This window comes from Limulus polyphemus, unplaced genomic scaffold (genome assembly GCF_000517525.1).
Source record: "Limulus polyphemus unplaced genomic scaffold, Limulus_polyphemus-2.1.2 Scaffold1018, whole genome shotgun sequence".
NCBI classification, from domain to species: domain Eukaryota; kingdom Metazoa; phylum Arthropoda; class Merostomata; order Xiphosura; family Limulidae; genus Limulus; species Limulus polyphemus.
The window spans coordinates 197970-210060 of record NW_013666628.1 but is presented as its reverse complement, the minus strand read 5'-3'; the positions used below and the strand labels follow the sequence as shown (position 1 = coordinate 210060).

Below are 12091 nucleotides of genomic sequence, written 5' to 3'. Positions count from 1 at the left end.
GTATAGGATGCAAGCAGATTTTGACATCAAATTTTGGGGGGGAAAGTGTCTTATACACCGAAAAATACGGTATATATATTCATAATTTTAGTTTTTTTGTCAGCAAGATGATATTCTGTAGATGTATGTTTTAGCATTATATTCAAATTCATTTGGTTTTCACTTTTGTCAAATATGTTTATGAAAATAAAATCATATTAAACTATATGGAAAACTTCAGTAACTACTTTTTAAGAGTTCTGCAGTGTTATTTTTTAAGTACTGCTGACAGACTAACCTTAACTAAATTGGCCAGCTTTTTAACAAAAGTGAAAGTTCATTCAAAATAAGTTTGGCCAGCTTTTTAACAAAAGTGAAAGTTCATTCAAAATAAGTTTTAGCTACATATGTCAAAATTTATGACAATATGGTTAAAAAGCTCTATGAGGTATGCTATTTATCAAGTTCAAAGGAATGAATACACTGTCTAGGTATATTGAAATAATAAAAACAAGGATTGTAGACTATGTATGATATTTAAGAAAACAATTTTTAATATTCCATCATACTTAGTAAAATTGTACAGTACTTAAGAAAATTTTAATTAAAAATAAAGACAATGTACAGAATTAGGAATGAAAGATATAAACCCTCTGTAAAAAAATGTCAAAAAGTGGCAAAAACCTAATTTGATTATTTTATGTCCTAACTAACTAATGTTTTTCAGTTATGTTCATTCTATTTTCTTTAGTAAAAAAACATTATCATACTCGATGTATCCAGCACTGCCAGACTTTCTCTTGTAAAAATTAGGATCTAAACTGATATTCTAATTTGCATTGAAAAGGGAGTTCTAAAGAGCTCAAAATGCATCTCAGTCCAACTCATATCCTAGAGCTTCTAGGAGCCTCAGGCTACCACTGGACCCTTTGCCTCTAATGGCTGGACCACTCAAACCACAAATTTAAGAATCACCCCAACATACAGCATGGCTACAGGCCTCCACAGTAAGATTGCCTGTACTTCTATATGCATTGTATCAGAGTGGCACTTTCCAATTGTTGGATGACTGCTAATCACAGTATAAACTATCACCATGTGAATATACTTTGGTGCAATTAATTTTAACCTAATAAAAATATATAATTCCTGTAGCATTTGCCTTTCATATCCTTTTCTCACACCTTTTCCATGATTATATCCAATACGGCATATTCAAATTCTTCAGCCTTTTAAGTAAAAAACTGCAGGTTTCACAAATCTGTAACATCTTCCTCTCTGGTAATCCTTTGTGTTTTTCAACTCAACGTGTATTACATTTTTTTTTTTATGTTGTCAAACATAATAAACTGCTGTCAATCATACCAAAGTGCTTCAATGCTTTCTTCCAATATTTCTTTGCTTTTACTAGAATTACTTTAGTCATTCAATATTGAGCTTCCCAAGGAATACAAAGGAAAATTTACTATTATTCCCAGGAACAGTATTTTCTTGTTAGCTGTTATATTTAGAGTTAAGCTCTCTTGCTCTATTCTTGCAATTACTAAAATATTTTTCCCATTCTTTATTTCACATATATCCTAAGTATCACTGCTGGATAAAAAGAACTATACTAATTTCATTTAATCCTTAACATAATGTTGACATTTCTTCTTCAAGTTTTAAACTTTATTTAATATTGCCTTGAAAACTTCTTATTCTTTTCCAGTCCTACTCACATATTTTATTTTCAAAGAATATTTGATATGTTTCATTACTCTGTTTTTTATTTGGTAAACAATATTACTCAGAATTTTTACAGTTCACTTTAAAATGTTCACTTGCTTTCCTTTTTATAAACATACACAAAATAAATACTATGCTGTATTAAAACATTTGTTCCTTCAAAATGTCTCAGAATGATTTTTCTAAACATTATGAAAAGAAACACATTTATAAACCATTCTAGCCAAATACCATCAAGTCCTACTTTTCATTATCTGTTGTTAACATAAATGAAATTCTTTAACACTTCATATAAATCAAAAATATCAATCCCACCTGAAATAAAATTCATTTTTTGGGACAAATAAATCTTTGCATACTATTTAATTGATACAGATCATAAACATATCAAAAAAGTCCAATAACACTGAAACACATCATAACTACCTATGCTATGCCAATAACTAAAATAATTTAAGTTGCTCACCTTCTGCTTTTCAATGCTTGATGCTGATATGAAAACAGTTTACAATCTAAGCAAATCTTTTGGTTTTGGATACTACTGCTTCAAACAATCACAACATAAAATATTGGAATTTACTGTATGTGAAGTACATTTCAAAGATAATGCTATACATAATTATGTCTTTAGATTTCATTTAAGTGAAATTGTTTATTGCAAAATGTGAAAAACAGGAAATATTTTGAATTGGTGTTAGTGTTTCTGTAGAAAAAGAATTGAAGTATCAAAATTTACACTATAAAAAGGAGCTATGAAAACACTAGATTACTCTACCTTATCAAATACTGTTTTGTCACTGTGCCATCTCATCACAGTTTCCAACATGGAACACAAAAAGCGACCATATCTGTTAGCTTCATTTTCAGTGCAGGATGTAACTGTGTAAGTGATATCACAAAATATCTGAAAAAAATTCCTACATTAAAATAGTGAATAAAATCAACATTCAAATAACTAAAAAATATATTCATATTAGAGTAACCAATTTTATTTCCTGTACCAATACAGTGTTTGAGCTAATTTACATGTGTAATGCATCCAATAATTTCAAGTTGGATAGCAAAACCTTTCAGCTTCTTTTTTTAGATATAACAGAGTACAAAATGTGTGGATAAACAAAATCCATATTACTTGTTACCGCAATATGATTGATTAATTTACATGTATATTAAAATTAATCTATTACTCAGTGCTGCATGGAAGCTGCTTCAACTTTTTCCTAAGTATGCAATTTGCTTTTTTCCAAATAATAGAAAACATTAGTTTAACTACAGTATTTATGTACATTTCATCATATTTTCAAACACAGACACAACAAACTTTAGTATTCCCATCTTGATCTCACATAATTTTATTTGCTTAACAATGAACATAATTTATTTTAATGAACTTGTACAACAAACCATAGTCTAATTTTCCAGCATGTGAAAAGATGATAATGAAGTATCTTTTGGGATAAAATATACAGAACATTTATCAAAAATATGTGATGCTGAAAATGACAGCACATGGTCTAAAACCTTATATAAGTTTACATGTAATATGAAGCCAAAGTATTTTTCTTTATCTACTGGGTAAATTCAAATTACGAGTCTTATTAAACAATAACTGTATGTAATCTATGCAAAAAAAGTTGGACAGAATAATTATTCAAAGAGTTAATCTTCTAGTTCCTAACAAATATACCTTCAAAAATGACAAGAAAGCTTTTTTATTAAGTTAAAATCAATTTACTCCAATGGTTGTGCAATAAATAAATAGTTCAATTAGCTGCATTATCTGATCACTGAGTATCACATAAATAGGAAGAGCCTTATCTATCTTAAATAAAACAGGCATGATATGGTTACAACTTTTTCTCAAAATTTTAATGTAATGAAGGCATGTTGCTTTGATTTTAATGATTAGTCAACACAATAAATCATCAGAAACACAATGCATGCATTACAATTTGTTGAATCATTCCAAACAGAAATATATCATATCAAAGAAGAGAGATTAGGTTTCTTCAACATGTAGATAAAGTGGGGGAAACAAAAAGTATACAGCATAATTTGCATCAAGTTTATAATTTATTTTTAACACAGGCTGTATTATCTATAACTTATCAAAATTTATTGACAGGAAACTGCAACACCTACTCTATCATAACAAATCAAAGTAGAAAAGTTGGGTGTCTTCAATGTATGGATTAGGTGAACAAACGCAGCACAATATATAGCATCAGTAGCTGTAAAGATGCAGCGAGGAAATATACACAGCTGTAAGAACTGAGTGATGGTCTCATTCTTTGCAGATCCTAAAAGAAATACATTAATAGAACAAAAACTTGAAATTGTATATTCAATACTAGATCATTTGATCACAATAACTAAAACCAGTGTGTTACAACATACTGAAATTTTACTATTTTATGGTTATAAACAACATAAATGAAAAACCCAAGATAGTAAAAAAATTTCTTAGCTAATGCTACTGATATGAAGAGGTTTACAAAAAACATACTTGACTGAAACCATGTATCTTTCTCTTTTTTAAGCCGTGCTAAAACTTTTACTGTATGTTCTTGTTGTCGTTTTTCTTCTTCTGCAAGCTTCTCAATCAAAGCTTGGCACCTCTCTTTCTCTTTTTTCTTTTTGCTCTGGACCTAGGAAACAAATACTTAAGTGCAATTATTTTTGAGCCAATAGTTACAGAAGTATAATACATGACAATAAAGTACTTCTTCTCTGGGTCACCAAATATATAAAAGAGAAAGAAAATAATGACATTTTTTGGACAAACATCATGTAAAACACTGTGAGCCAACAAATACACAAGCATGGTACAGAGTGAAAGAAACACCTCTTATGGTTCAATAAATAAATAAGTACAAGATACGTAGTACAAAACATCAGTTTGTTAGACTTTTATTCATCCTCTGTATGGAGTACCACAGATCCAGAAACCAAATCTATTATTTCAGACATTAACAGTTTCAAACTAGGTTTATTACTATGGATTATTAGTACTAGTGTTCAATACCTGTGGGGTTCAAAGCCCTCTCATTATTTATAAAGGCCCCAGTAAACCAATAAAAGTCCTCCAATATCCCAATTGCTTCTTTAGTTTATACCAAGAGGGGGACCCATTTCTAAAAGAGAAAAGTTATAACATCTACTCATGGTACCTTTACCCTTTACATATGGCTAGGGGTTAGAGGGCATGTCATCATGTTTCAAAGTGCATGTCATCACCTTTTGTAGACTTACATCCAAAATTTTATTAACTCTATCAACACAGGCTCAATCAATTTGACCAATCACGTAACCTCTTTGTACTCGTTTAAAGTCTTTATAGATTTAATACTTCTAACTTTCAATTTAGTGTGTATATCTTCACCAAATTTGGCAGTCTTTCAGTTAATATTACAAGTCATTCACAAACAAAAAAAATCATATTTTTTAATGAAGTATATTTAATAAAACAAAATAAAGATTTGTCCATGAATATATTGAGTATTTGTTTTGAATAGTCCGTGTGCAAAGTAATTTTCATTTTAAAATTTAAAATATTTTTTCTCATCTCTAAATCTCAAATTTCGTTTGTGTAATCCCTAAAACCTTCTAAATGCATTTTAAACGTTTTTTTCAGTACAACTTTATAGTTTATCTGTTATTTTCTCTACCCTATCTCAAAACAGGATCCATCAATTCAACCAATTTCATAACCACAAAAAAAAATCAAAATAAATCTAAATTACCCTTTTTTCTTTCTAGAATGACTTCAAATTGTAAAATCAAACTACATTCATTTATTTTATGTAGATTTAAGTTCGCAACAGTATATATCTATTTATAATAAAATTTTATTTTTTCATAGCCCTTTGAACCATGTCTAACAACCATCCACACCATTATAAGTTACAAATCACTTGAGGAATGTGCAGCCCACATTACTCTAATGAATTAGCTGGTTGCATGTGTGCCTCATGAAACATTTTTATTATAACATTATTATTATTATTTATTTTACCTAATCTAATCTTAACTAACCTAAAAGGTTCCCTATTTTTACATTTTAGTTACTTTTATAATTAGACAAAGAATAAACATGAAAAACAAGAAATAAAATACTAAACCAATCTTCTTTTTTGCCATCGTTTGTTGAAGAAAGTTAACCCTAATTTTTATACTAATGATAGTAATGCACTAAATAATTTGTATTTAATTACATAATGCACCAAAGAATGTACACTAATAACATGCAAAAAGTAAACAAATTCCCTTACTTCTCAAAAATTTTCTGGCTTTCTAGCTATGCAACAAGAGTCATTACAAATTCATCCAAGCTAGTCATTAACTTTCTCATGGGAACGATGAGTGAAATTGACATTTAACCATTCAGAACATAATGTTACACAAAACGTCATTTGATAGATGAAAACCTTGACTTTCTATTGGTTATAGGTAATATATAATTAAACATAAGAGAGAACTATTAACGAATTCTGAAAGAGAGGAGTAACAGGTAGATGTGGCAGGAGGGGTCTGATTTTCTAATCGATAGCTCTGTAACCAAACAAAATTGAAGACTATATAAATCATGGTTTGTCTAAGCAATGATAATTTTATAGTGAGTAATTTATATTGAATTTCATACTTTTTGGAGAGGTAATGGATAAAATAAAGAGAAGTTACCTTGATGAAATCTGTCAAGTGTGTCATACTAGGGCCAATTAGAATAGCATAAAATCTTAGCTAATAATCCATATTTTAATAGTATACAAGTTTTAAGTTCTTAATTTTACAAGGCAATATTTAAAAAAATCCTGAATTTTTATAACATAAACAAAAAGTAGTATAATAAATTTTGAATGTAAGACACTAAAACTTTGTGTCATGAGCAGTAAAGGATACCTGGGGTGATAGGGTTAATGTATATATTGATAACTTTTGTTCTTTTTTTGTTTTGAATTTCACACAAAGCTATTTGAGAGCTATCTGTGCTAGCTATTCTTAAATTTAGCAGTGATAAACTAGAGGGAAGGCAGTTAATCATCACCAACCACAGCCAATTTTTCAGCTACTCTTTTCACCAATGAATAGTGGGATTGTCATGTTTTAATGACCCATGGCTGAGAGGGCAGGCACATCATGTGATGGGGAATCGAACCTGCAGCCCATAGATTGTGAGTCAAGCATCCTAAACACCAGACCATGTCAGGCTCATATTGATAACAAAGTTTTTAAATAAAATATTGAATGTAACTGTAAAAGGACACGGTACACACACTTTGAATAGCCAAGATTATAGTGATAAACTGCATCCCAATATTTGTAATCTTACTATAGATGATGTAGCATGTATGTTAGTATCTATGTATGTAACGAAAACTCCTGTGCCATCTGTTGAATGGCACAACAAACAAAAGTCCATAAAAAAATTCACATTTTGAGTATTCAAGATTCACACAATTAGAAAAGTAACTGTGGTATGCAACAACTATTTCTTTATAATAGAACAATTTTAAATAAAAGTACTCTCCTCACAACAGGTATACGACTCTCACTACAACTGTATATGAGGGTTTCTGCTAGTACTACTAATTAAGCTTTCTCTTTCAGATGATTTTTTATGCACATACAATTTCTGTTTGATACAAGCTTTCATTTAAAATATATCTCTTTTTCATCACTATCAATAGCATATTTATGATATTAAGTAGCTAGTTCTTTATATTCAAATTATAAAACAGAAGCTAATTTTTTATGTAACTTCCAAATTGAATAAAAAAGATTTTCTGAACTGCTCCATTCTTGATCAAAATATTTATTTTTCAACCAAACTTTCTACTTCCTAGAAATAATATTTGTGATTAATTTCCCACAAACCTGTTTGAATTCATCTGTGTGAGTTGATTCAATAGTTGGTTCCTAGAACAAGAATAAGTTAGTGTATTAGGTCAAGTACTCTTATACCAGAGAACTACGCTCCTTCATAGGTTATCAGAGACAGAGAGCAAGCTGTATAAAAAGCATTTGCATGGAACACATTAGTTAGTTATTATAAGTAAAAGAAATAGCCACAAAACTAGAGTCAGGAATTTATATACCTAAGGAAAATTTCAGTACATAATAGTATGCTGGAAATATGTTTTTAAGTATTTCTAGTAAATATACAGATTGGAAATCTCTTATTTGTAAAAAGGTCTTGGGTTTTTGATTTTTCAGTGTGTTATTTTTCAGATGTTGCATTGATTAATAAAATTAACTAATTTGTGGTAGAATTAGTCAATGGCAGTAAAAACTGGTTAGATATGCTAAGCATTAAATCAAATAATTCAGCACTTTATATCTCATTATGACTGATTTATGAGTGTTTAAATTAAAACCACAGATCCGAAGATTTTGTGCAATCACATCATCTATTATTATTTTACAGTATTATCATTTATAAAATAATTTTTTTGGTTGTTTTTCTTTGTGCAAGGCTACACAGTTGGCTATCTGCCCTCTGTACATCATGGGGATTTTAACACACTGATTGCCAACTCTTATAGCATATACCACACCCATTTGCATGTGCAAACACTTAATATTCAAGTATATCTATAAGCAATGCCCAGATTAAAATACAAACAGACAATAGCAGTGATAACCAGTCTAGTGATGGTGGTGACCCAATGGTTTTGCCAGACTCTATATTTTTCAAATAATGACAATGCAGTACCAGCAGCATGTGCAAGACCTAGACTTTATGGGATCCATACCAGAGGACCATATGGCTGTGAGTGTAAGACAAGAGGTGATGGATGTGGTTCTGCTACACCAGTTCGTGATAGAAGAGCAGCTCCTGTTCAGAATAGAGGAGCAGTTGCAGGTGTGAATCCTAGTGTCCCATTGCATAACTGGTCAAACGTTGTGCAAGATCCACCCAATTTCGCTTTTTGGTCTTAGAATTAATTTACAAGATGCTTCACCTGGTTATTATTATGACTTATTCCTGACTCCACGATTATTAGATACCATGATCACAGAAACAAATTAATATGAGACAGCCAAAATCAACAAACTGCAGTCATTGTGAAGAAAACCATGTCTAAAATACTAAAAGCACACAGATGCAACAGAAATGAAAAATATTTCTAGCCTTGTTAATTCACATGGATCAAAACAACCTACTTATCTTGGAGTACTTCTTGAGTACTGATATTCTGTAAAATACATCTTTTACTGGTGTTAGAAGTCACAACTACTTCCAAATCTCTTACGTTTTTAGCATTTCATATACAATTCTCAACTTCACAATGATCGTTTGTATAAGGTATGATCTCTCCTGGATCATTCCAATAATAAAATGATCCATATTTACTACTCAAGAAAGGATTTTTGCATCGACGTGTCCATGGTACTTTGGCGTGGTAGGCTCTTGTTTTGATATATCAAAAATAAATACCGAAAAGATGGAATCAATCTCTATGAACTATGAGAATCTCAAGGTCTGATGCCAAAAATTTACATATATTCTGGAACTAGTCTTGATCATAATGCCAGCTTGGGACAAGCTGCAGCCATTGTACTTGAACTGTTGGCTGATTACCCTGACAAAGGTCATGTTGTGTTCACAGATGAATATTACAGTTCCATTGGTCTGGTGAGAAAACTGACTGAGCAATCAACTTGCATACGTGGAACGCTCTGATTTGATCATAAAGAAAATTCAAAAGCTGTAGTCCAGAAAAGGTTGAAGAAGGGGGGAATATGAATGGAAGCAATCAGACTCGGTGGTAGTTTGTAAATGGAAAGACGAATGGAAGTGCTCACAATAAGCAACATAAACAGAGTGGAGATAATTGATGTTATGAATCAGAATACTAAAATTTTGAAGAAACCCAATATAGTCAGATTACAACAATGGCATGTCCAGTATATACAGATCTCACTAGATGTTGTTATATTACTCAGCTCTACGTAAGACAACATGATAGTACAAGAAGATTGCCATTCACATCATCGAGATATATATTCTGAACGTTCACATCCCATACAATTACAATAGAAGGCAGGAAATGAAACTGTTGAATTATCATGTCCATGTAACAATTCATATGCTAGGTAATACCATGGAGGACCTTCAAGGCTAGGGGCAATATGCACCCACCAATTCCATTGCCATCAGTTGAATCGTTTCACTGTCTAACATGTTTGCCACCCACAGAAAAGAAATAGAATCAAACCAAACCATGTCTGCACAAAGGCTGCTAGGGGATGAGAAACCCTCACATTTGTGATTTTTACCCTCAAAAATAAGTCCTATCAATTGATAAATGATTCAAAGAACACCATGTGCCTCAATTACAGACAGATAAACAAGAAAACAAAGAGACATTTATAATCATTTACTGGACATTTTGTGATAATAATGTGAGATCTTGTTAGTTCATGAAATACTGAAAGAATGAAATCATAGATTTGAAAATGTTTATTGATTATCAATTGCTTATTGAGTCACCTGATAAAACAATATCATGGATCATGTAAAATAAACGTATTTCAGTTACAATTATAGTTTCACATTCTAAGCATCTCTTCTTTAGTCTTAGTTATGTTGAAGTGAGCTTTGTGGAAATATCATGTTTGCGCTTTAGTGAATTTCATAAGCAATACAATACAATTCACTAATTTGTAAGAAACTATAGACTTTGTATTTGGACATCACAAACATCTGATTTGAACCAATGCTGCTTTCATCATAAAACAATTTGGGTTTCTATGCAATGGGTGCATCCAGCAGAAAAAAATCTCCATGGCAATTTAGCAAAGCTGAGCACTCTACAGTGCCAAATTTTAACAAAAATGCATTGTATTTAGTCTCCTTTGCTTAAAAGCAAAAGTAATACAATTTTCCTTAATGAAATCATAAAAGACTATCATAAACAGCCAATTGGACCCTCACATTGCATATATGCTATGATCAAAAACACTGGATTGACTGCACATTTTGTATTTATTCATTAATATTTTCAGGAAAATTACCATTGAATTATTTCAATGGGCATCTGATAGTTATTGTTATAAAAGTAACTAATACATAAAACTTTGAAAGTTATTAGATAAGAGAAATTAAATGCAAAAAATTTAATAAAAACAAATACTCAATAGCAAGTTTTGGACACACTATACGTTGTGATTTGATTAAGTGTGTTGGTAACTTGGTGCTGTGTTTACACGATTTCCGTGCCATAAAAATTTGCTTTGGCATTAATCTATGTGGTGGGAAAGAAATACATCAAAATCCCCTGAATATTTCAATTGTACTTTACTAATACATAGTTTGTAATTGTAGGTAACAATATGCAGTCATTCTAGAAAAAAGAGGGTAACTTAGATATATATCAAGTATTGATAGGGTTTAAAGGTTAGTAAGCATAATATGTGACAATTACCATTTAAGTATTTACCTAGGGAGCCAAACCCCATTTTTCACAAAAACATACATGGTTGTGGCATATCTATATACGTATAATCTGTGGTTATCCAGGAACAATATCTATATGCACAACCTTGCCAAAAAGCTACCTAAGTTGGGTATTGGGCTCAAAATAAGTGACCCTTCAATATAAGAAAATGTTAAGAAAAATGTCAATAAAGTTCTATCATCACTTGTTCATTTGTATTTCTCTAAAAAAAATAATGTTGTTATTATTATTTTTGCAAATATGACTTTATAAAACCTTTTAGTGGAAAGAAACATTATTTTTATTACATTTCGAAGCCTCAGGTTCACAGATCATCAGAATGTTCACAGGTGTTCAAGAAAAGGGTAATTAAAAATGTAGCACTGTAGTTTGATATTTCAAAGTGACAAAGTGATGGGATGTACATAGATACATCATATTTTTAAGCTAAAGCATAGTGTTAAAGTATAGAAATAATATTTTGAAAGTTTTTTCAGCTAATGAAGAAAGACAATGAGTGAGGTGGCTAAACAGGGATTTGAAAGAAGTGTATCACTTCAGTCGGAAAAGAAAAGGAATTCAGATGTTGCAGGAACGGACTATACAAATGTATAATATGTCAAGAAAAACTAATAAAAGGGACTATATAATATTCAGCCATCAACTTTTGAAAAGCTGAAACTAGCAATCCTTGACAGACAGGACCCACTGCTATATGTTGCAACCAGACACAGATGAAACTATTTGGTTGGAAAGTAGAAAGCCAAAATGGCATAACAAATGCCAAAATTTCTACCTAAATGAGAAGAGTTACAGGCTTGCTGAGCAAAAAAGACTTGGTGTAGATAAAAAATCTGAATATGACAGCAATAGAGTATCAAAGCCAACTTCATCATGGCATCCCCACTCACACAACAAGCCTTATGAGATGAAAATAGGATGTGTAA

At 30.9% G+C, this 12091-nt stretch overlaps 1 protein-coding gene across 2 annotated transcripts in view; it reads right to left on the bottom strand.

Moving 5' to 3' along the window:
• LOC106461720 (intersectin-1-like) overlaps nt 1-12091 on the bottom strand; it is a 223110-nt gene that overhangs the window by 77530 nt on the left and 133489 nt on the right. For both annotated transcript variants that reach the window (XM_022388749.1, XM_022388750.1), the window contains exon 25: nt 7579-7620. In XM_022388749.1, the coding sequence (XP_022244457.1) occupies nt 7579-7620 (42 nt within the window). The remainder of the gene's footprint in view (nt 1-7578; nt 7621-12091) is intronic.